This window comes from Fringilla coelebs, assembly GCF_963513975.1.
Source record: "Fringilla coelebs genome assembly, chromosome: 13".
Lineage (NCBI taxonomy): Eukaryota > Metazoa > Chordata > Aves > Passeriformes > Fringillidae > Fringilla > Fringilla coelebs.
The window spans coordinates 11,554,250-11,580,547 of record NC_140039.1 but is presented as its reverse complement, the minus strand read 5'-3'; the positions used below and the strand labels follow the sequence as shown (position 1 = coordinate 11,580,547).

Sequence of the window (26,298 nt, the reverse complement as noted above, 5' to 3'; positions counted from 1 at the left end):
ACATCATAAGGAAATCATCTGCAAAAAGAAGAGTGTAGATTCAGCAACAACAAGGATTTCAGGCTATTGTAAAACTGCATTCTTTATTTTTACATTATAATCTCCTGGGCATGATTGTATCAAGATCAACTCACAAACCTATGTCACTGCCAGCAAAATTTTGATTTCCATTTGATAGGACAATTTGCAAAGAGCAGTTTTCCCCTCGTGTAAGTGCTTAATGTATCTAAAAACTACAAGAATTCAAAACTGATTCAATGACCACTTACTGGGAAATGCAACACACTCTTGCTTAAGGCAGGGGGCTTGGAAAATTCAGGAGGAGGGCATTTTCTCTTTCTTTGAAGGAGCAATGCCTGGAAGTCTATCAACAAGGATCATGAACCAGGTGTTGCTATTGTCAAGAAGAAGGTGGTATAGACCAGGTGCAGCAGGAAGAGTTAAGCAGTCTGAGAAATTTTTCTTAGGAAAAGATTTTGCTGTCAGCAAAGCTCCTGAAGCTCAAAAATTATGTCACATGCTAAGTAAGGAACCAGAGAAGTATTTCTTTCTGGACCTTTTAATCAAAAGCAAGGAGCTTGAAATTTAGCTTTAAAATAGGGTACGCTCTAATTATAGCAGTCAGATGACCTGAGAGAGCCAAGATTCATGCTCTATGAGTTTGCAAATTTAAAGAGTCAATACAACATAGTATCACAGAACCCTAAAGACAGATTGCTATATTTATTGTACTACATACTAGTTACAAACATATCTCCACTCTGTTTGCTCTGTAATTATAGTTGGGACACATACAATCATTTATTTTCTGTAGACTCTTTTTGTATGTTACACCTCCAAAGTCAATGAAAGTAATTTTAAGAACCTGTTGATTGATTGATTTATTGATCAAATAAGTTGGCCAGTGCAATAGACTGGAAATAACCAGACAGGCAAGTGATCTGATAAATATTCCTGGAGTCTAGTCACTATGGGCACTGAAAGTCAGCAGAAAAGAAACCCTCGAAGGCTGGTCCAGACTTCTTTTAGAATCTATACTAACAGTTGGGCCTAAAGCTTTATTCCTTATGCAGGCCTGCATGGTCAAGTGCATTTCCCAAGCCAAATGTTTGAGATAACTCTGCAGAATCCAGTGTTAGCCAACAAATTCAGCAGAAACAATTGGTAAAAGCAGGTTTTATTACCAGAAACAATGTGAGAAGAAAGGGGGTGGGGGTCTTATACATAGCTTTAATCAGGAAGCAAATACTTCTCTCTGCCCAAGGGCATAAAAGAAACCCAGGCAAAGGATCATCACTCACAGTTTCCAGTGCTGGCAGCTGTTTTTTTGGTGATTCTGTGGTCAGACTTTACCAAAGCTTTCACTGAGCTCCAACTGCAAGAAGCAACTCATGCCCCTGGCCAGCACTGAAAACCACAAACTCATCTATCAAGTACTGACTGAGATGGCCTATTTTTTTTCTTTAAAAATTTTAATTGCAATTTAATGAGGTTTTCAAAGAAGCATGTTGGCAGCTTATCATAAAACCAAGCTGAACACATCTTGTGCTCCTTTTACACTGTCCGCTCAGTTGTGTGAAGAACTGTCATCCAACTCAAGCAAGAGGCAAATTAGGCTTTAACTCCATTGCATAGGAGTGGTTTCCTATGAGGAAGAGGAAAGGCACCCTAACAAAGCAGGAGGCAAAGGAAAAGCTTTCACTACCACTATCATTTATACAATATTTTAGATAATCTTTTGGCAGTGTGGTTTTGGGGAGTTTACATTCATCCCCAGGACAAAGGAATTAAATGTCCATGTCAATAGCTTCTTCCACAAGCATAAAATTCTAGCAGGAAAAACACACATTCAAGTTCAGCCAAAATAAATTAGCCAGATCAAATTCACAATCTCTCATAACCTCTCAACATTTCTGAAAATAAATGCCACTCTTAACAAAACAACCTTTAAAATAAAAACCTTAAAATGTCTATTTATCTCAGAATATTATCCTTCCTGCCTGTCATATATTATATATTACATACATATAAAATCAAAAGAAAAATCCACTCAAAGAAACCAACACTCTAATGCTCCATTTTCCATTTCATGTTTGTTATACACCCACAGAGATCTTAAAACATTTTAAAGGATCAAGCTCTTCTTCTCATTAGTACCACCATCACGTTGCTCTGAACTGTGGACATGTAACCTTTTGCACCTTTTCACTCTATTGAATCAATCTCCCCTGGCAACTTCTGGTGTGGCACTCTGCTCCTCCTGCCTCCGGCTCCTCTTCCCTCACTAATTCTGTGTTCAGAACTGTGAAGCACAAAATTAGACATTTCAAATTAAGCAAGGAGAGAGAATGAGAGAACCTTATTAAATCAACATTAGCATCAATGTCTTTAAAAGAGAAACTCAATTGCAAAATATTACTTGTCTCTGTAAAGCTCTTTACATTGACAGAAATGAGACAGGCAGCAGATGAAGTGACCTTCCTCCATCCCCACCTTCCTCCTCACGCTGGTCACAGAGCTCAAGCTGTAAATGCAGGATCCTCCTCAGACCACAGCCCCCAAGGAAGAAAAGCCTGCCTTGAGCTCACAAGCATTGGAATTGCCAAGTAAAAAGGACAAGATCTACTAACATGGTGTTGGGGAAGAAACATGCACATACCAAATAAGGTACCAAGACACAAAAGCAGACTCCCTTCTCTTTCCAAGCTTTCCACAATACTCCTTGTTCTCTCAAGAGACGTTATGAGTTACAGTCAAATCTTCCTTTCTCACAAGACAAAGAGCCATTGCAGGTTTTAGTTTCCATTCTCAGTCCCCAAAAATCAAAAGTACTGACACGACAGCGAAAATCAGCATATTCTGTTCCAAAACACCTCAGCTTTCTGAATACAAATCTCTAGTTGCTGACCCAATACTTTAAACTCTTTTTCAATATAAATCACTGGAGTATCATACCATTCCCCTGTGAGGGATAATTAGACATGTTGTTAAAGACAGAAATCACCTCTAATACTGCATAGTCTTTAAACATGACTTTTCCTTGGCATTTCTTGATGAAGAGTTGATATTTGCACCTTGTGTCAACAGAAGGAGTGCACACACCTCACAGCATTGAGCAGCAGGCTATGGACTTGTCTGTCGGGTGCCACCTAAAACAGGGAGTGTCTTGGCAGTGTCTTGTAGGGAGGGTTTGCCATGTGTGCTGCTATAGCCCTACAGAAAAAAATCCTAATGAAACAATTTAAGAACAAAAAATATATATTTCAAAAGTCCCTCAATTAATTAATATCCATGTTCAGAGTTCCCATTTAGCTAGGGAATATTATCCTAAGGACAAGCAACATGAAACTAAAGCTCAGTTTCTGATAACAAAACAAAGCTTTCAAAGCCTTTTTGGGGAAAACAGACACTACCCAAACAGAAATGGAGGCTGAAGCTTTTGATTTCTCTAGTGCTACAATGCAATGGAAACTTCAGTATCAGCCAGACACTACTGAAAGCTCTGCATTTTGCCAACAGGTTTCTAAGTGCAGTCTCCATTCCAATAAATGGCAGTTTGGGAAGCCAGAGGTGCTGGCACTTCTGATAACTCTTCAGAGCAGTCATGAAAATGACCACTTCTTCCTGTGACAACCATGCTCACATGCCATCAGCTAAGCACTGGACAAAGCAGTTACTGCACCAGTGTAAAGACAAAGTGTACCAGGGAAACAGCAAGGAGAAGGAGGATAAAAAAACACCCACAAGAACTAGTGACAAAAAGCAAACTTGGTTGTTGAAGCGCTAACAGGCATCTGTGTTCCATAAAACAAAATTTTTCATTTTCACCTCAAAGGGCAACAGTAGCCATACAAGACTGCTTGGAGCCTTCCAAAATAAAAGGGTCAGAGAAAAAAAAGTTATTTACCATTCAATTATAAAAACTGAAAAATGGGGAAAACAGAAAAGCCAGAAGGATACACCGAACCTGCTGTCCTAGGCCAGCTCTTGGTGCTGACCCAAGCTGGTAAAAAAGTCTTTACCAAAATATACTTTCTGCCTGCTAGAGGCTTTCCAGGGAAGGACCACAGCAAGCAAAAACTGAAAATATTTTTTTCTGTTCTTTGCTGCACCTAATTCTCCTCTACCCTTTCACTGGTAGTCTGACACAACTACAAGAACCCTTCTGCTGCCTGCAAGTCACATCCCTTGCATTTGAAGGGGTTATCACATAGTGCCTTTAATTCAGTACGACAGTAACTACTGTCACCAACTAAAGCAATTAGTTGACATTCATATGCCCAACACTTTCAAATCTTTAATACCTCCACTCTGAAAAACTTTCAGGAAACAATCATCTTACAAAAACCACACAAAATGTAGAACTAAAAGAAGAACAAACAGGGAAGATAACTTGTGCAACTTCCACCATCTGTTTCTTACAAATTATTTGTTATTTTGATAACTCAGCATGTACCAGCCCCACAAGCAAGCAAAGAGATAACTAGGTATTTAAAGTCACTAATAATTGAAAGCTTGGAAGAGCTTTAAATGGAATCTTTAAAAAACAAAAATGATAAAAAACCACCAGAGGGTTCTGAGGGGCTTTATTTTTATTTACTAAAGACATACCACGCTATTCACCTTCAAAGATCTCAGTGAAAATCAACACATGACAAGATTTTTTGAGATAACTACTATTTCAAGAAAACTAAGGCACAAGCAAGGTGCAACAATTTGTCCTGATTCATGCAGAAAATACTAGACAGGATCAGGAGTGATAAGAGACACCCAAACCACAGAAGAAACCACGATTTTCATCACCCATGCATTCAAGCAGATTACCAAAAGGAAAACAGCCATGGTGTACTGATGCTTGCCTGTTAATATCCTTCCAACAGGGCACAATCAGAAAATTATCTCAAAAAATCCAAGTATAATGGAATGAATGGTTACACTCATTTGAGACGAAGGGAAAGAGCTGGAGCAGCAAAAAAGCAATCCCTATTTCATTCTGAAGTCTCTAAGGGATTCAGGAAGCAGCAGGAACGGTGGAAAGCCATCCACCAAACCCAGGTAACTCATATTGCTTGCAGATTAACTCACTCTGGGTGTCAGCCTGCCACCTTCTACTGTCAGTGTGGAAAATCCAGTGTAAGCACTGAGAGGATTCTGAAGAAGGGAACAGAAACACTGGAAAAGAAGATGCAAGACAGACACAAAGCAAAGCTAAGAGTCACAGCAGCCTTTCTTTTCAGTAATAACCAGTGGCTGCAGCACATATCCCTCTTTTGAGACATCAGTAAAATGGACCCATCTCATCAGTACTCACTTTTTCAAGCAGCACATCCAGAATTAATATTCACGGGTTCTGTGACTGACATAATTGCAATTTAAAAAGGGCAATTAATCATCAGCCACGCTGGTGGCTGACTTGCCAGGCTGGGATCTTTTCTCTCCACACCTGCCAACAAACTCACAGGAGGCAAAAGCCTCACATGTGCACAAAGCCAGGAAGTGCCCTTCTCCCTGTTACCCCAATCCCAGGCTTGTGGGGTTTGTAACTAATTTTTTCTCCCATGCCTGCCCTACTGGGATAAGTCTCCCACCCTTTTCTGCAGCAGTCCCCTTACAATGACCAACCCATCTCCCTTGCCATGCAGATAAAGAAAGCTTTTCCACATTGTATCTCACTCATGCCAGCCAAGAGTGAGGCAATGGAACTCCAACACCTACATCATGAAGCTCTCTTCCCTGTTCTCCTCTGTATCTTTGCATAAACTAAATGCATATTTTTTAAAAGTGACATCTCAATCCCAGTCTTACTTGGAAAGTGAATTACAAAGGTGAGAGCACAGATCCAGAGTATCACATAACACAGGCAGATGATGGAAACATCAAACCTGGCAAGTGGATTTTATCAGATGAGTCAGAAAAGCCACTAAGTCAATGTTTACTTCTGTGATCCTGTGGGAAGGTTTTCAGGCAAGTTGTACACAAAAACAAAAACCCAACAACTGTTCTGGGTATCAGTTCTGTCACTTTAAATTCTTTCTATGTGAGCACCCATTGCCTGATATGAAAGGTATTTCAACCAACAGCATTTAGAGAAGAGACATTTGGAAATGGTCGGTCACATTCAAGTTCCCAGAAATAAAGGTCCAAGACTAAATTACCGTAGGGTGAGAATATAACCTCTTTAGGAAGTACAGGTCTTTCTGAGAGGAAGAAACCCAAACTGACCACCATATTATGCCAGTCCTCTTATCTGGGAAGTACATAAACCACTATAGTTGTGAGAAACACAGAAAACAAGTATGAGATTGATGGTAGGATTTAGAGCTTAGCAAGCTGCAAGGTCTTCTAGTGACATACTTAACACTATGTCCTTGGGCCAAAGAAAATACATAACATACTTCTAGGCCAAAGGAATCTTGCTCAAACAGGTGCCACTGCTGCCAGCCAGGTGCAGCAGAGACTGAGAATGCATGTTGTAACCCATATAGCTCTATAGTCCTCCCTTCCTCATTCCTGACAGTCAGCAACCAAAAATTGCCTTCATCGTAACAATACAAAGGAAAAAAATTCAGTGCTTTTGTATGTGAAAAATGTAATTTCAATCCTAAGAATTCAGTCTGGATAGAAGCTGGAGCACAATTACATACTGCACGTCTTGGCCAGAGTTCCAAACAAAGGTAGTTGGCAGAACATCTCTGCCAGCAGATAACACCAACAAATGGCCTCATTTCCATCTATTATAAGATAACACACAGGCTGTGCTTCCTCACACCATCCTCATTTCTATCAGGTCCCTCTCAAGATTTGCTCTCTCTTTGACACAGGCTCCAGGTGTTCTTCATCCACAAACCTCAGCGCATCATTGCAAGTTAAATGAGGTGTCTCCAACCCAGTCCTCTCAGCTTTGTGAAACTAGAGAAGTACAATTATGAGCCCCCTCTGGCTTTTTCTGCCTTCATTTTGCAAGGGTTTAGAAATCTTCCATAGATCACTTTATTCCCAAGCAGACCTTTACCTTTCAATGACACAAGTATCATATTGCCCACATAACTTCAACTCAGATCAGGCTGACCTTGTCCTCTCCTTTAACAAAATCACTTCTCAACAAACAAGTGTCTGGTGTTAAGAAACAGCAGGTATTTCAAGCATGCATCTTCTCCCAGTTCAGGAGTAAATATCCTGAATCTCTGTTTCCTCACAATGACTGGCTGAATCAATAATTTTTACTGGGCTCTTCTGCACTCTGAGAGGGTGTTTACCTAAAAGAGTCAGTAACAAAGGAGGGAGGGGGAGAAAAAAAAAATATAAATACAAAGAACCTTCTTTAAACACAAACAGGGTTTGTGGGCTGCTGCCCAGGATCACTTATGCTTCATTTCTTGCACATCTTCAAAAGAAAAACAAATACGCTTCCAAATTTCCCCAACTCCTGCAAACTTAATGTCTCCAATCAGCACTTGCTCACATCTTTATCTTCGAGCCAGTATTATGAAGTTTTGATAAGCTTTTTCCTTCCCAACGTCTCTCACTCCACACAGATAAAAACCACTAACAGAAGACTGAGACCAAAATCCTTGCCTCTTCTATTGCCTACATTTAGCAATCAGCAACTGTCTGAGTATTGTGAGACCCAAAGCACTGCCATGTATTACACACTTATCTCTGCAAAACCACCCTGCACAAGAGCCAACTTCCAGCCAGGGGGGAGGGGGAGTTGTGCAGCTTTGTGATAATTAAAGCATAGACGAGTGTCACTGCTGTAGATAATTATGCATTAGCAGTGAAATTACTTAATGGAATTAAATAAACTAAGCCAAATGCTTTGTTTTAAAGTGAATTTAGGGTCTGCAAAAGGTGCCCAACTGACAGCCCAGGAGAGCAAGAATGACAGTCTTCCATGATTCACAGAAACCACACAACCCCAGCACAGCCTGGCAGGCTTCCACCTCCACCCAGGTAAGAGGAGAGCAGAGGAGAAGCTAAGGAAAATTTCAACCTTCTCAGTCAGTCAGGTTCTGATCTATCTGATGAACACCCACACAGGGATCAGGTAGGGAGGAAAAACTGACTGGTATAATTTCCTAAGAAAATAAACCAGCTCTGACAAAATGGGTTAGTTTAAACCACAGTCCAACCCCACAAGCACCCATGAGGAAAAGAAAAATTAATCAGTGTCAGTAGAGACAAGACTCCAACCAACAACAGAAACAACAGGATAAGTAGGTACATGAAACCACCTCCTCCCACCAAACCCATGAGGCCTTTCCCCATCCTCTCCTCTTGCCTCACCAACTGCCCACCTACACACAACTCCCATCACTGGGCTCATCTAGATGGCTTCAACAGCATTCTCCTGCTTGTTAGAACAAGGACTCTCAAGGTCAGTCAGAATTTATAAGGCAGCCATTTCATCTTTTGTGCTTCTCTGGCTACATTCCTTCCTAAAAGATGCTGAACAGTGGAGATTCTGCTGGGTCTGAATGCCCTGCCAACAGCAGGGCCAATTAGGAGTTTCAGGATGATGCATATTAAAGATATTATGGGAGGCAGTTATGCAGGCAGAATAAATCTTAACCGAACCTTTAAGTGGTTTTTATGACTTGTTTCTCCTTCTTGAAAACAGATGAAAAGATACAAATCTCCTGCCTAAGAATCTGCAGGAATTCCAGTCAACCACCAGCTTCTCTCTCAAAAGAAGATTCTGTGCTAAAAGCAATAATTCATTTCAGCCAAGGCCACCTAGATCATCTTTATGTTTTTAAGCTCCAAATTACTCAAATCAGTCAGAAACTTACCATATCAGTGAGGACTGACCTGAAATACTAGCTTTACAAAAGCATTGCAGATAAATTTCAAACTTCTGCTGAGAGAAACTCCATTTTTCTTCACTATTGGCTTCTCAATCTACACAGTCTAATTGCAGACAGTCAGAGCCAAAGAGACACAGATGTAACAGGAAATTTTTACAGAGCAGGTTTTGGAGAGTATCTCATTAGAAGGCCAGGGTATAGGTCAAATCAGGGAATCCTAAAGAGGGTCTGAGGAATGGAGGCAGCAATGTCTGTTTTGATAGCAAACATGAGATGTCATTAGGACAGCATCTGCCACTCTCTTCCACAACTTCCAAAACTAAACTTGCTCTCAGCAGCTGTTATCTACCCCTCCAAGAAACACTGCCAGAAACCAAGTGGAGAGCTGAAGAACAAAGAGCAATCGGAGGTGGCTGAGAACATACCACACCATTTGTGTGAAAACCTGCTCTGTCTTCACAAGCCTTGTCCTCCCCTCTGCAGCCTGAACACACAGCAATGTCACAAGTTCTACATCTATACATTAAGCAGGAAAGAGAACCCCAGGCATGGTCAGAAAATAAAAGACAGAAGCAGTTTGTAAATTATGTCAGTACACGGTGGCCTCACAACTCCAAATGATGACAGACAAGAGGCAATGTTTTTAAATTGAAAGAGGTCAAGTTTGGAGTAGGTGTTAGGGAGAAACTCATTACTCAAAGGGTGATGAAGCACTACAACAGGTTGTGCCAGAGAAGCTGTGGATGCCCCATCCTCGGTAACGTTCAAGGCCAGGTTGGCTGGAGTCCTGAGTAACCTGATCTAGAGAATGAAATCCCTGTCTATGGCAGGACAGCTGGAATTAGATAATCCTTACGGTCCTTTCCAGACCAAACCATTTTTTGATTATACAATTTCTGTAGGAAGCAATGAACTCCAAAAACTTAATGTAAACTCACCCAGAAAAACATTATGGTAACTCCTGGAGAACTCCTAGAGTCAGAAGGAAAACAAATAAGCAAAAACTTGGAGATATTTCATTGGTATGCAAGCAATTTGAGGGCTCAGCAGTTCCTGCTCCACCCATGGAAAGGAGACTTCATGGTGTCCCTTCAGTGCCACCTTCAGGAAATACTCACTGCTGCTTTCCAAATGCTCTCGACACTGCTGGAAAACTGCATGAACTCAGCGAAGGCATCATCGCTGGCAGGCAACTGAGGTGCACATTAAACATATTTTAGTTCCAATATAAGGGTATTACAATGAGAATCACACCCCAAAGAACTGCAAAACAGAGCACAGATGTGCTTGTTGTTGCAAGATCAATACACAGAGCAGCTGCTGGACTGAGCAGTGGGTTTGACCCCAAATATGAAACGTAATTCATCTCTCTCTCATTCAGATTCTGCATGAGGCAGGTGATAGATTTTCCCAAATCCTACATTCAAAGGGATATTGATGAGGATATGCTGTTTGTGGATTGTTTATCAGACTCCCTTTGCACCACCACATCCTAAAGGCTCACTTGAAAAGTCAAAAAAAACTCTCCCTCAAAAATAATTACAAAAACCAAGCTATCAAAACCACTTTGGTAATGAAAGCAGAAAGTTTGATAAGGATTCAGAGTCAGTAATGAAATGAAAAATATAATGCATGGATCAAAAAAAACCATTCTAATATCATTTATTTATTTACACACACGCCTGCACAAGATGTACCTAAAGCTTCTGGACAGTGTATTGACTTAGCAGTAGATGACATGAATTTTCAAAGAGGAAACTTAGCTCCCAGTCACTGCATCACAGCTCTCAGAACAGGCAGCTGACTCAATGACCGGCACAGCGGGGCCTCACCAAGCTCAACAGCAGCATCTGCTGGGCAACAAGCAACTAGAAGAAATTAGTCTGATTGTATGAAAGTTTGTTACTCCTTCTTGTAAACATGTAAACTTTTGCTACAGTTTTAGAATGCCCAGTAAGATACATTTCTTATACAAAAACCAGATGTAACTTTTAAACAGGTAAAAGGTACAATTTTTCCTAAGCTTGCACGTGCACGTGGTCAGAAAAACTTATCATCTACCATTACCTGCTCATCAAGATACCTCAGAGTAAAACACTGAAATTAAGAGGGATTAAAATTCCTCTGTGTTGGAGAAAGTATCTTCTGTCTAGCTGGTTCAATCACACCTGAAAACACCCATGGTACGCCTTGAGCTACTTTCTTTCCTAAGGGAGCAGCCTGCGCTTGCAAGGCCTGAGGCAGGGAAGTATTTATCAACCACATTAGTCCCATCCACACAGAGGAGAATGGCAGCTAAGACCATTAGTGCTGCTCTCCCTGCAGGTATCTTTACCATACTCCCTATTAAGCTCAGAAAAAAAAGCCTGCCATGGCAGGATGACATCAGAGGATAAGCACAGGTAATGGTCCCCACCTAATCTGGGCACAAACTGACAGGCCACCCAGATTAATTACAATGAAAACTCTTCTTTTTACACCAGATGCATGAAATTTGATGGACTACTTCTAAACTAGTGTAAAAAAAAAAAAAGAAAATGCAAGTGTTTGGCAACACCTTCAAGGTTGCATTTAGATATTCAGCACAATTTGGAACAAGGGCAGTGATCTGAGATGTGGCTTCTCAACAGCTATCAGATGGGAAAGGGTGTTGAGGCATCCCACTTCTGTTCCCAGGAAAGGAACAGTATCAAAATCTTACTTGACCATGGAACCACCTCTGTTTGCAGATCACTGTTTAACAGGAAATCACAGGCAAGCAGCTTTTTAACAGACCTCTATGATAACCTTCAGTAACACAAAGTTTTGAAAAATTACACTGCAAAACGCTGAGTCTCAACCAGGAAACAGCACAGCAGCTGGGGAGACAACTTTTTAAATGATAGAAAACATTAGGCTGGACTATGTTCATTATCTTTAAAATTGTAGCTGGCTTTGCAGTTTAAAGCTCTCATGGTTTTTTGAGTTTTGTACTTGAAATTCTTTTATGCTGAAAAATTAGGAAAAAGGGTTTAAGAAACATGAAAGCTTATTTTCAGCTGATATAGTGATTGTTGTTATTGTTGTTGCTTTGGGAGGAGTTTTTCTGATTTGGGTGTTTTTCAGGATGCTGCTTTGTGTGGTTTGCTGTTTTTGAGGGTTTGGTTGTTTTGGTTTGGCATTTTTAACATATCTTTAACATATCTTCCAATCTCCCTTTTTCCACATTTTGCTGCTAAACTAGGAGAGAATAGCATATGAAAATATAAAAATGAGTGATTACTCAAGTCTTCAGCTGGTAAGGGAGCAGCTTTTGTAAGGAACCTTTTGTGCATTGGAAGTTCGGAAGCCGGGGCTGGGGGGCAGCCAGAGACTCAGCTTGACAGTGCCAATTACAGCTACAGCAAGATGAACCAAGGAACAAATCCATTCTGCTCAGAGGATAGAGAGAAAAGAAGAGACATGAACCTGTAGCTTTGAAAAAATAAAGGGGCTTGAAATCCTCTACCAGACAGTGAACCACTTTTTCCACGGCAAAAGCATTAGGCTGAAGATGCAGTGAATGTAAATGGCAAGCTCTCAGTCCTAATTGGAAGAGCACTGGTTATTTAACAAATGTATCCTTAGTCTAATGTTCTATTCAAGTAAATATTAAAACTTTTTTTAAGCTCTTTTCTTTTGGACAGTAATTATACATAGCCCTGCTCAGTCTGTTTGATCAATTTTTACTCAGTTCCTACTCTATCATCCTTCAAGTTTGCCCATTATCACAAAGTCTTCAAGGCTAAAAAAGCTCTAAACCCCCTATGTAATGCACAGACAGGAAAAAGAAATGCAGCTAACTCTAATTCCTTCCCTTCCTCATAAGCTTGCAGGTGTTCTATTTTCATTGTCTAAAAATCAAAGTCATCAGCTCATTTCCTTTCCCTTAGTACAGTCCCTTTTAAGAAGCTACTTTCCGTCATGTTTTACTCAGCACTCATAAATAATACAGATAATTGCAGATGGCCATAGCAAACTAGCAGAGAAAGTATACAGATACAGCAGAAAGAAAATGATAAAAATTCTGATGTGCTCCAAAAGCAGAAAGAATTCCTGGCAAACAGAAGCAGCTGCATCCAGGTCATTTTTCTTCGTTCATATACAGCAATCAGAGAGCCAAAAATAATAAAGGGACAGACTTTAGACAAAGCTACATGAAGGTGCTGGCAACTCAGTTCCTTCTGCAGCAACACATTTCCTACCTCATCCTCATGTGCAAAACACAGTTATTTCTTCCCTAAAAATCTGCATTAGTAAGGAGGAATACTAGCCCCAGAAGATAAGCCTAAACCTGCTGAAACTCCAAAACAGATAAGCAGTGTTCAATTAGGAGGATATTATGCTGAGTATAATAAGGAACTCAGAGAGTGTCCAGCCAGCCACCCAAGAGTTAACATCACGCTTTTCTCATCAAAACCTCTTCCAAGAGGTTAAGCACACAATAGACTATCTAAAGCACAGCTAGAAAGGCTGCTTGAAATTCCACACATGTGCCTCAGCAATGTATTTCTATTAATGTCCAGTGTGTGTCAGCGTGAAGATAAGGTACCAACATCATGTCCAACCAGGCAGCCAGAGAATGGGACGCCGTGTAAAACATTGTCTGATGCTCAGGATCCCGGAGAACAGCGGCGTTTGCAATCTCACCCGCTGCACACGTGCCTGATAACACCAACAACGAGGGGAGGCAGCAGGAGCAAACCATCCTGCAGCTTTGGGAAAGTAAAGGGATGGAGAGAGAAAGAAGGAAGCAAGAAAGAATTAAAATAAACATCAGCAAATTGGGGCAGGTTCGAGGATGTCCAACTGTAGCAGAGGGAATAAACAAACCAGAAAAAACCTCAGTGAAACTCAGTCTTTGTATCAGCTCACTTTAACTGTTCTTTAAAGTGAGAAATAAAAAGTGATATCAGTTTATTTTGATTACTCAGACCATACCATTTAGTCTCATTGATCTACTAGTATCATCCTACAAAGTCATTTGTACTGGGACTTATGGAAGACACTGTATTTGAGGAAACATGATCTGCACCAGGACACACCTGCTCTGCTGGGCCTGGCTCTGGCAGCTTGAGAAGCCCATGTGTTACCATGAGCAGCTGGTGCATTCCCACTGGAATACCCATGCCAGTTGTGCTGTGCACTGACAGGTGCTACCACACAGATACATTCCAGCCCATCAGGAATCTTCCCATTAGCTGAAGAGTTTGCTAATTTAATCTGCAATTTACCTATGCTTAAGAAAGGTAAATTGTATGTGGATGAAGGGGTGGAATGCAGTGATTCCAACTGGGACACCACAGTGCATGGAAGAGTGGTGATCCATGGAACAGTTAAGATACAAAATGGCCTTTGGGCCTGTCTTATGCTGCTTATGCCCCCCTCAATGAGCTGCAAATTAGAGCAGAATTCTCTACTGCACAGCAGTAAGAAGCAGAATAAGAAGACTCAGTACTAGTTTTGCTGGACCAGTCACAGAAAAATATCAGCATATTATTCTCCTATTTCTTTATAAATTTAATATTTTGTAGTTATATGTAATGGAAAATGAAGGCTAATCTTATATTTAACTTCTTAAAGTAAAGCCTTCTTAGGCTTCACAGTAACCCTAAGATAGAACAAATGAATCTCGAAGAAGTTTCTGTGGAGTTATAAAAGTTATAAAAACTTGGTAGACAAAAAAAAAAAAGTGTGAAATATGGGCATGGAAAATTGAAGGCGAGACTGGGGAACTAGACAGCACCCCAGACAACTTCAATTTGTTGCAGCTGTTGGATTTTAAAAAAGGCCAACCTTGTGATAAGGTCTCTTAGCTCAAGAGACTACAAAAATGAGAAGCTCAAACGACCATCAGCTGCTGAAATCCGCAAAAACTCTCCAAACACAAATTAACCTTCAGTCAGGAGATAAAAGACTACCTGCAGAAATTGAAAGTTATTAAAAAATGCTATAAATGTCTGACAAATCAGAGCAGCAGTAGCAGGAAAATAAGCAGTGCATAGGCAGAATCTTACCCTTAGCCAGGTAACACTTCTCCTTCCCTCAAGAGAAGAGGAAGTTCTCTTTTGCATTGGCTGTGTTTTCAATTTCTGCCTTTATTGTAGTGCACACTCTCCAAAATTGCTTTAGTTAAATTTAGACCTCACTGATGCTCCAGAGAACAGAAGTTATTAGCTTGCTGGAGGTAGAAGACATGTAGATAGAGCCTCACCATGCCAAGCTTAAATTTAATGCAAACCTTCCCAAAGTCCATCATTTAACACTTCAATATTATTTTCTATAGGGATCCCTTAAATGTTTAATGTTTTAATGGTTTCACTAAGTAATTCTTTCACTGAAGAAATATACTTTTATAGTAGAGGGTAGCAGACAAAGAGGAGCCCAATTGTAGGGAAAAGGAGGGATGTTCTGGCCTGAGACTACAGAATAACAGACCACTAATTTTAAAGTCTCCACATACTAATATATTTTCTTCAGGGCAAAGTCTGGAAGAGTGTCTCAGGCTCACACAGCAAGATTGAGAGGGATACAAGGCACAAGGACTGAAGCTATTTAAATCCCCCTGTCAATAGTTTGCAACATTTGGTAATAAATCATTAAGTTTCAAACCTAAAAATACATCTTTCCATTTGTATCAACATATTTAAAAGGCAGCTTCATTTAATTAGTGAAAGAATTAGCTGTCAATTAGTGAGAGCAATCAAAACCAACTTCATTGCAAGTTCCAGCCCTAGACACTGCCACTCTTGCTGACCTAGTTAGGACCCTGCTGGTTCTGCAGGCACTGAGGGCAGGTCTGGGTGTTTGACATACAGCCTGTGAATGCTCTGCAAAGAGCCAAACCACAGCAAACCATGGTCAAGAGGAGGTGCTGCCCCCACAACTGTAGGTAGGAATGAAGATTCTAATAACCAAATGCATCACTTATTTTCTAAGGAAAACATAAAAAGCAATCTAAAAAAAAAAAAAGGTATCTTTCAGAAATGCATATAGGTACCCGTTGCTAACAACTGCAACATCAATGAAAATCAAACTGAGTGGGCTTTTTCCTCATTTTCCACTATTATTTAAAACAAGCCTCCATACTTTCAGATTTCAATCAATGTTTTCTGCCTCACCCATAAAAAAACTACAATCAAGAAGTGTTTACAGAAAACAAAAAGCCAGGAAACACCAAGCCTCACACATTAGCCATGTCACTTCCCAGAACCAACCTATTTTCTACACACAGGTTTACAACTTTACAAAGGGAAGGGTTCAGCTCAGTGTGCTGTGTTTTAGCTGTAGAGCCAACACGACCAAATAAACTGTCCCTGAGGTGAGCAGCTTCCAAACCATACTGCCAAGCTCACAGAGACAATACCTTTCATTACATCAACTCAAATAAACAGGGACAAAAAAAAAAGACAAGTTTTGACAATAGAGACCTGACCTTGAAACCAGCAGTGTCACTTCACTGATGGCTCCACACTGTCACAGTTCCAACAAACGCCATGCTACTGCTGGGCCTCATCCGGCCACTACAGCTCGTCACAATGGCAGGAGATTACACACAACAAAACCCCAGTTAATCTAGGAATGCTTACCTATGGCTAATCAGCCAGGATGAAGCTGATCCCCAGCTTATCACAAAGTAAATGAAAGCCTTCACAAACGAAATCATGTTCAGCACAGTTTCTAAAACAATCTTCAGTACCAGCTCAGCTGCATCTACTGCTGACTGATCAACAGCACTGGGCAAGTCACAGCAAAAAAACCCCACAAGATTCACTTAAAGCTTTATCAATTACCAGGAATATAAAGGAAACTTTCCACAAATGGGCTGATTGGATCATTCTTCCATCCCTACAAAGTGAAAAAGAAAATATTTGATCACTCCCTAACACCAAAATTCTCTTCCATTGTACCAATCTATGAACTGGCTATTTATGCTGTTTACAGCAATTTTAAGCAGTTTTACTTCCACATTTTTTGAAATGGAGAAGAAAACATACCAGTTAAAATGTCAGCAGCCCAATAGACACTAAATCAAGGGTGGAAGTGTCCAAAGCATGCTACAGCAAAGCCCAAGAGTTCAGAATGCCACATTCACAAGGTGACACCATTATCAAAACCCTCTGCTTGATCAAAGGCATTCCCAATCACACATTCTTCCTGAATCCCATCTTTCCTGAATCAAAAAGAGATGAGAGGCTCTGAAAGACAAAGATTCTATCTGGGCAAGAAATCATCTGAGAGAATTCAACAGCCTATGACCAATTACAATCAGCTACTGGAGCAACCTGAAACAAACCCATATTCTTGTATTTCCTTCCATGTCCATTTGAGCCATGCTAGTCACAACAGTCCAACGCTGGAACCACCAGAAAGCAAAGGCTGCCATCCAGCAAGCCAGTGAGCAGGCATGATCAGAAACACTGGGAATAGCAAGTCATCCATCATGGACTGCTGGATAAACTTTCCAGCAATTATGAATTCTCTGCCCAGTCTCTTTTCACACAGCAGCCAGTGCCCATCAGCCTTGCCTGAAACAGCTGGTCATAGTGCAAGGTCTGTCCTACCATCACCCCATTTCTGAACTTGCTCTTTCAAAGTGAGAAGGAAGACAACAACTTTTGGTCAATAACTCTGACAAAGCCATTATCCTTGGGGTATTTAATGGAGAGATAAGAACTTGAGGGCTTTGCACAAATCATATTAGTTCAATGCTCAAATCCGGGTAATGCTTCTTTTCAAAGTATTAATTTCATTTATTCTATTTGCTCTCCCTCTGTCCTGATAACACAAGTGCACATGGCCTCTAAATGAGATCCTCCTATTTTATAAGTTATAATCCTCCCTTTCTAGAGTAGTAATGAGATGTCTTCGCTTAATCGCGTTTATTTCCCCCCAGCTTCTGCTTTTATCCATCCCCATTCCACATTGATTTGTCTTAAAGGTCTCAGCGAAAACCATCAGGCACACAGTCACTGGCTCCAAGAGGCTCCTGATGCATATGCTGCATGTGCTGCCCAACCTTCAGAGACTACAAAAGCAAAAATGAGCAGCTTTGTTTGCAAAGTTTCCTTTATTGGTAGGAAGGAGGGGAAAAAAAGAAACCTGAAAGAACTGAGAAGTTAAGAGAATCCGTTTTGATTAACTGGGAATGAAAAAAAGAAAGATTTCTCGCATAGGGGAATGGTGAGACTATTCACAACATAGTCAAGCAATTAAATAACTTGACTGACAACTTTGCAAGTTCCTCATGCTAGAAATAGAAATGGATTTAAAGATAGCTGTGTTAATTCTTGGGTATTTCACATGATACTTGAGGCAGGCACCAGCATTAGTTACTAACACCCTAGGCCTTGCTCTGAAATACTGTACATATAATCCTTGTTGTGCTCTAAGTACCCACAGCGTTAAATTATTCAAAGAGTCCACTCAGCCCCATGATCCTGCAGTGCTGCACAAACAAATAAAACATTTTATCTCTAATACAAATTGGGGAAAGTTCTTCTACAGCAGCTTAGCAGACTATTTCCATTTGAGCCAGTCCCCAGGGTTAATGAAAAAGCCATATTCACTCAAAGAGGAAAGTGAATGCTGCACTATTACTTACAGAGCTGTTTTGCTTCTTAAACTAAAGCTGTAAGGAGTTTTACTCAAAACCTAAGGTATCTAGAAGCTAAGTACCTTCTTCAAAGTCATTAAAAGAAAAAGAAAGGTCACAACAAAAATGTAGAAAAGGACCCAGGTACTTAACTCTAAATCCCTCTTGAAACCAGAACACTTCAAGGAGAAAAAATTAGCTCAACAAAATATACAAACCACAATAAAATAACAATAAGTTTTAATCTGCCCCCTGCCCCATAAACAATCTAGTAACTGGCCCCAGAAGCTGACAGCAAGTTCCATATCAAAGGTTAATTCTAGTCCACCCTCTCTTTGTGTGCACCATGTAATAACACTGAAGTGCTTATAGCAATATTTCCAATAATAAAAGTCAGTGAGTGAAAGCCATAAAGAACAGATTAAATGACATGCAACGTTCAGCACAACCACAATGAAATCACTTCAAAATACAGCTATGGTACTTGGATTTATACAAGTGGTATGGTTATAGGGGAATGTTCCAGCACTGCTGCAGACAACAGTACAAAAAAGAGCTACTAATCACTGAACTATTGATATGTTAAGAGCACAGGCAACTCAAGGTCTTAATGCAAATACTAGAAAAATGAATAAAACTTTCTAATTATATGTGGCATGGTTTTCAATTTTTACCAAATTAAATGCTTCTTAAGAAGCAAATTATTAATTTCTTATTGCTTTCATGGGAGTTGCTCCATTTTTAATCTCATTTCCCTAACAGGTGACAACAACAAAAACACCCCTGGAAGTTTCTCCCTTATAAATGTAAGCAGATAACTTCCATTGCTATCTGCACCTGGATTACCCCTAGATACCTTGAGTTTCAGTACTATCTTCTACCTGAAAGAGAAGATTGACACAAGACACGGACGAGCAGCTCATATCCAGCATTTTCCCCATTTGCTGGGGCTAAAAAACAGAAGAGCAAGAAACACTCAAGCCCTATTCCTAATAAAGGAGGATAACACCAGAAGACAAAGGACAGACATGGTTTGAGTAGGACTGAGTCCATACAATACAACAAGGTAACCATGCCGGAAAGGAAATAGTAGCTGAGATAAAGCAAGACTGATAGGGATCCCAGTAATTTAAGTCTGGCCTCACCAGTTCCTTTTTAGGAAGGCATCTAGAAGCTGACAAACAATAGCTCTGCCCTCATCTTTGCAAGGACAGACCAGACTACCCATTTTTTAAGGATCCTAAATTTATGACTAATCAAGAGATAGTTAAAGAGCAATGGAATTTAAAAGTCTCTTGTTCTTTCATCACATTCTGGGCTAACACACCGTGGTCACTACTCACTACATGTGGACCCTAAACAGATTTTTACAGAGCAATATCTGGGTATGCAACACCACAGGATTGAAAGCTAATTCAGATAACAAAACAGCTTTTGTATATGAGCAGTCAGGTCCCAACTCATTTTAGAGGCGTCCTCTTTGCATTTCACAAATATTGCAGGACTCTGCTAGCCATATTTCTTCAGGATTATACTCCACCTCATTGCAGGAGGGCAGGGCTCTACTTTGAGCAAAGTCCCATCTTTAGATTGGACAACAAATCCTCCAACTTCTTCCCCTTGCTCTTACAGAAGCCAGTTAACTGCATCATAAAGAGAATATTCTCTTTCTAGTGAAAAGAGTGTTAATACTGCACCTGCTGACCCAGATGTCCTTTGCAGAGGAGCAACAGTCACCTGACTCAGACATCACTGCTCTGAAGCTGAGCAATCATGCAGCACCCCATGGTCTGGATCCAATCTGCCAAGAGGAAATTTCCTGCCACACAGCAGCCGTTCACAAGCTGTATCTATCTAGGAGAGCAATCTCAGACACCTACCAATCCAATCATACACAAATTTTATCATGGAGACAAAGTACAGTTGGGTCCAAAACCACAAACAGACCAATTCACAGAAGAGAATTTCCTTCAAGTCTGTTAACCACCAAAGTGAAAATACAATCTCTTGCTTTCAAAGCTTCTACCTCTTAGAGCATCAGAATTTGCAAGGGTATAGGTGGGAAATACTGTTATATACCTGCTCTGCTCTCATGCTCTCCATCAGCAGCAGCTAGGGACCACTGTCAGAGATGGACTACAGCTATAAAGACCTTTTCTTTGAACCACTGTCACCATTCTTACATAAATTTTATTTATTCAGTCCCAAAAAATATCTTTATAATATAACCTCTAAATGCTTCACATTTTCCCTGGGTAAGCCAGGCCTGTTAGCATTTAACATACAGAAAAAAGCCCCAAACCTCATAGGATTCTTCACTTAAATCAAGCACACACACACTGGTTAAGCTACAGATCAGTAGGATGAAAGAACCACAATAAAGACTATCCATACTCCAGTCTGTCCTTTCCCTAAACCATCCTTTCAGTAAGCAACAGGCAAGGAGAATTCTCTTGGTCTAGCTCTCTCAATAAAGTTTAACAGCACAGTCTAAATGAACAGGCAGTTTGATCTCACTTTGGCAAGCATGGGCCCACCTGGCTGTCACACCCTGACACCACTGCAGGTCAGGAAAATGTGGCAGCTCCAGTAAACTCTGCAGTGGTTACAGACAGTACACCACAGGAATGGCAGGATGTAAAAGAAAACAATACAAAATAGTATCATGTGAATATCAAGCACCAATGGCAATCCCAGCGTACTCTAGTGATTGATAAAAGCCTCTTGCTCCACTCAGCCTCATCACACTGTACTTCTGCCTCCAGCACTGCTCTTCTCAGCACTGGTATGACAGCAACCTAATGGGTCATCATAACACCAAGGTGCCTGACTAATCGTAAAAGCTGCAGCAAGAAGTCCCCAAAAGTCTGCCTGCTGGGCAAGAACAAATTGGTTTGGGAGTCAGTGGTGTGTCAAAAAAAGGTTTATGCTTCCTGGTCCCTAAAAATCAATCCTAAACCTTCTTCAAAAGGTTACAATACTTGACAGTTTTATAACAGTTCTTCTGTTACCAGATTTATAAAAGACTCAGACAAATGAAGACATTATTACTTTTTATTAATTTGTGTACATGCACTATTACACCCCAGAAAAAAACAGAGCAAAGTCTCAGGATGTATCAGGTCAGCAGAATTTGATCCTGTATATATTGAAACAATTATTTCATACACTTGAGAGTTCAAGAGAGTTCTCTGTAGCTAGCCAAGGACCACATACACACTCAGACCATACTCCTGCCACTGGTAAAGCTGCCCCCAGCACAGCCATTGTTCATGCCTTGGCAGCATGGAGTGACATGCCCCAAGTGGAGCTTGCAGCTGCACTTGAGCCAAATGTTAAGTGATGAGTGAGGTGAGGAATGTTTCAGCCTAAACCCCAGTTTCTAAGCTCATGACAGAAATGATATTAAATGAATGCCCTCAAGCAGAGCCATTTTAGCCTGTGCAGGTTGGAAACCTGCAGTGGGGGGGTTTGTTACTCACCACCTGGGCTGCTCTCTGCCTCTCCTCAATAATGCCAAACCTTTCCTTGGCCTCACAGGCTGCTTCCCTTTCTCTCTTGGCCAGCCGAACCAGCTCCTCGTGGACCAGTGTCTCCTCTTGCAAGTACCTGTATGAGCACCAAAAGCAGAGGGAAGGTCACCAGCAGACTTCTGGCAACAGGATCATGCCTCATCATGGAGTACCCCTGCTTAGAGCCAAAACACAAATCCAGAATTTGACACAAAATCTGCTCAGAATCCCATTATCAGCAGGAATTCAAAAGCCTAACAAACTTTAAATGTGACCTGCAATTCCAGTGAGGTACAGCTCTGGCAACAACAGCAGGCATAGCACCACATAAGCTTATGCTTGAGTTGTATTTAGCTCTATTAAGTACTTAATTATCACCTGAAAACAGTGAAAATAGGAAGCAGTTAGCCAGACAAATAGACACAGCTTTGGAAAAGATCAAGGGACATACAACAATAAAAGGAGTCAGCCAGGCTGACAATGCTGCTCTTTGGCTCTTACACAGGAAAGAAAAATCACACAAAATCCATGCAGCAACAGCACTAAGAGGAGCAGCCCTGAACTGAAAAAGGCTTCAAAGGGGATTCTCAGGTATTAAAACATAATCATAAAATTGAATCACAGAATTGTTGAGGTTGGAAAAGATCAAGTTCAACCATTAACCCAACGCCACCATGTTCCCCACTAAACCATGTCCCCAAGTGCCACATCCACAGGCCTTTTGAATACTTCCAGGAATGGTGATCCCACCACTTCCCTGGCCAGCCTGTTCCAGTGCATGACCACCTTTTCAGTGAAGAAATTTTCCCTCATACCCAACCTAAACCTCCCCTGGCACAACCTGAGGCCATTTCCTCTTGTCCTGTCACTTGTTACACCTGGGAGAAGAGACGACCCCCACCTGACGACCCCCCCAATCTCCTTTCAGGTGCTGCAGATCCATAAGCTCCCCCCTGAGCCTCCTTTTCCCCAGGCTAAACACCCCCAGCCAGTCCCAAGGAGGTTTGTGCTCCAGCCCCTTCCCCAGCTCCCTTGCCCTTCTCTGGACACACTCCAGCCCCTCAAAGCCTTTGTGCAGTGAGGGGCCAAAACTGAGCCCAGGATTGGAGCTGTGGCCTCAGCAGTGCCCAGTGCAGGGGGACAATCCCTGCCCTGCTCCTGCTGGCCACACTATTGCTGATACAGCCAGGCTGCCACCGGCCTTCTTGGCCACCTGGGCTCATGTTCAGCTGCTGTCAAACACACACTCGTTATGCTCAGACTCAAGGAAAACACAGACATATGCATACATAGATATATTCCCAAATGAGCTAAACTATTGTCTTTTTCAAGAGCTTCACCTCACCTCCTGTAGAGCTCCTGCTGTGCAGTAGAGTCACCTGCCTCTGGTGGCTGAATTCCTAGAAAGGAAAAGAGAAACCTGTGACAACTAATAGTACCACAAATGTAGTCCTTCATCACATCAGAGATTATTTTAGGAAAATTTTATATTATTCATCAAGAGAAAAAGAAAGTCAAGAGAATTTAAGTTTGATGGATAGAGTTTGAGTTTATGAAACAGACACCAACAGCATCATTTTCAAACAGGCACACTGAATAAACCATGCTACAGAAAACTTCTATGTGAGGATATTAACTCCTCAAACCCTTACATATACTGAAATATGAGCACGGTTGTAGACCTACTTTCCATTTCCTTACTCTAGTTCCAGTAAGTCTTCATCTTCACCTCCTTCTCTCCTTGCAATTAAAAGAAATTATTTGATGGAGTTCAGGCCATCCATAAAGCTAAATCTACATTCAGGAAAGACAGGCTGACAGCAAACAAATCCCTAAAAGCAAAGGCCGAGTTCCCTAACTTCATTTTAGTCTGGATGCCTTAAACAAATCCACACTGCTGATATACATCACCAAAGCCTATTTGAGAACAAATAGAAATCAAATAGTTTTCTGACATGTAAATAAAGTCAAGTTCAGAAACCAAGTTTTCATCATCTGCTTAGCCAGTTGTGCTTGGACAGGTTATCTTTCCAAAGAATAAAAGCAGCACTTCCCTCACCCATGCACAATATACACCCTGTGTATGTACAGCAGACAGCAAGGCAGCTTGCCAGGAATGAAAAGCAAAATATTTCCGCCTTGTTTATTGCATGTTGATCTGAAATGCTGGAAATGTTCCCAGAGTGACACAGGCTAAGCAAAGCTACCCCTCTCACAAGGGGGTAGCACTGAAAACTACCAGCATCCCCTGTAAGATGCAGTGGCAGCACCACCCCTCAGTACCTGCAGGTCTGGGTTTCCCTTCTGCAGCCAGGGAGGAGGGAGCTGTGCCATTGGATGCTCGGGGTGATCTCTGGTTCTCCCTTCTACTTGGAGAGGATCCTTTCATCCTGTTCACTACATCTTCAGTGAGCTGAAACACAGAAGCAGCCGCGTCAGTTTCAGGTGTGTATTTCACTGTGAACCTCCCCATTTGTCAGTTTCTATGATAGCACAGAAGTATTGTCACTTACCTCGCTGCAATGTCCCTCCAGCCCAGGCAGTCAGCGCTTGTAGGTTGACTTTACATTTTTAAAACCCATACCCTAAAAGCTTCACTAGACAATCTTCCACAAACACCAACAAAGGTGGAGAGCACCCCTAAACAAGCTAAGCCCTTGTATAGGGACAAATCTACCAGAATTAGAAGGAAAGGAACAAAGCAGGTTTTAAGTCCATCTTTTCCTCTTCTTGCTCCATGCTTGCTAACCCAGCTCAGCATGGCAGACATGCTGCCAGCCATATGACAGAGAACAGCCTCCCACTCACATAAGGCTGCAAACACTTTTGCAATCTCAACTTCATTTTCACTCCCTGACTTGGGTTCAAACCCATGAAAAAGAAAGAAAAGTTAACTTGAAGTTTTCTGGCAATTCAGTCCAAAAGGCTTTTCACAGCACTGTTAAAATTGACCCCTTTCTGCTGCCAAGGTCAGAGGGTCTGGCTGCAGAACAAAACAGAACGAGGCTGTTCCCCACCAAGACTTGCCACAGTAGAAGACATTTTCAGTTATATCACTACTACCCAACTTAACAGCATTTTTAACACCTTCATTTTACATTGTTGTCATGCCCAATTCCTGATTTTAAAGACAAAAATCCTTGTCTATATCCTGTAAAGAGAAATTAGGCAAAGACAATTTTATCTCCATCAAACACTTTAACAAGGACATAGGCACAAGCTTAGTTAACTTTTGTCAAATAATTAGTCAAAATGGGATAAAAAATAAGTAGCCACAGCAACACACACTGTGTAAGTGTATTTCTGGCAGATTTTAGGGGGAATCACATAAAAGTATCAAGAAGTAAGAGCAATGAAAATGATGGTAGTAATAAAAAAAACCAAAGAAAAATATTAAAATATTGACGGGGGGGGGGGGGCGGGGGAATCCTTAATGGTAGCACTACTACATTCTAGGGCTTGTTTCCACAACACACACTTGTCAGTTTCCGAGCCAGGGTCAGTCAGCAGGTTCCAAGGAACAGCTCCCTGTTTCCAGCTCCTATCCCCCCTGCTCACTCAGCGATGCTCTGCCCGGGCACCATGGGCAAGGGCAGAGCCGGCTCCTCCTGGATGCCCTCCGAGCCCGGCAGCGCCGTTAGCATCAAACCGCTCGCAAAGCACAAGGCAGGGGCAAAACGAGGTCATTGAGCAGCGAGCGGAGGGCTGAGAGCAGAGTTTGGAAGTGAAAATAAAGAGCTGGTGCTGGTGTGCCTGGTGGGCAACAGCCATGCCCAGGCCCCCAGCCCTCCTTCCCACCACTCACCCCATCGCTTCTCCAGCCCCCTACTCCTTCAGCCCTCCAGCTTTCCCTCCCCTCCTCCTCGCTTCCCCCACCCGTCCCTTCCAGCCGAGCTCCCTGCACCGAGTTCCCCCGAGCTCCCGGACAGAGCCGTCCCCAGCCCAGCTCCCCCCGCCCCGGCCCCCGCAGCCTCCAACAGCCGGCCCCACGGCACCCCCGGCCGCCTCACCCTGATGCCCTGCAGCACCCGGATTCGGTCCTGCTCGTCCAGCCCGAAGGACACCTTCCTGCGGCCCGGGCTGCTCTCGCAGCTGCCCATGTCGTCGGGGGTCGCCCTATCCTCGCCGCGCCCCTCTCCCGCACCGGCTGCCGGCAGCGCCTCTGCCCTGCCAGCGCCGGCCAATATACCCGCTCCCCATTGGCGGCGCCCGCAGAACGGCCAATAGCGCGGCGCGGTGCTGGCGGCCGGGCGCGGTGCATGCTGGGGGATGTAGTCTGTGCCGGGAGCGAGCGGCCCGCCCGGCACCGGGGAAACGCAGGGCACCGACGCGGCTCCGGGATAGCGGAGAGTCGCGCTCCTGTCCC

General features: G+C 42.0%; 1 protein-coding gene across 2 annotated transcripts in view; it reads right to left on the bottom strand.

Moving 5' to 3' along the window:
- CHCHD6 (coiled-coil-helix-coiled-coil-helix domain containing 6) overlaps window positions 1-26,077 on the bottom strand; it is a 109,743-nt gene extending 83,666 nt beyond the window's left edge. For both annotated transcript variants that reach the window (XM_084214808.1, XM_084214809.1), the window contains exons 1-4: window positions 25,943-26,077; window positions 24,216-24,345; window positions 23,278-23,332; window positions 21,903-22,029 (exon numbers count right to left, since the gene is read on the bottom strand). In XM_084214808.1, the coding sequence (XP_084070934.1) occupies window positions 21,903-22,029; window positions 23,278-23,332; window positions 24,216-24,345; window positions 25,943-26,032 (402 nt within the window). In that variant the 5' untranslated portion in view covers window positions 26,033-26,077. The remainder of the gene's footprint in view (window positions 1-21,902; window positions 22,030-23,277; window positions 23,333-24,215; window positions 24,346-25,942) is intronic.
- Between the last annotated feature and the right edge of the window lie 221 nt (window positions 26,078-26,298).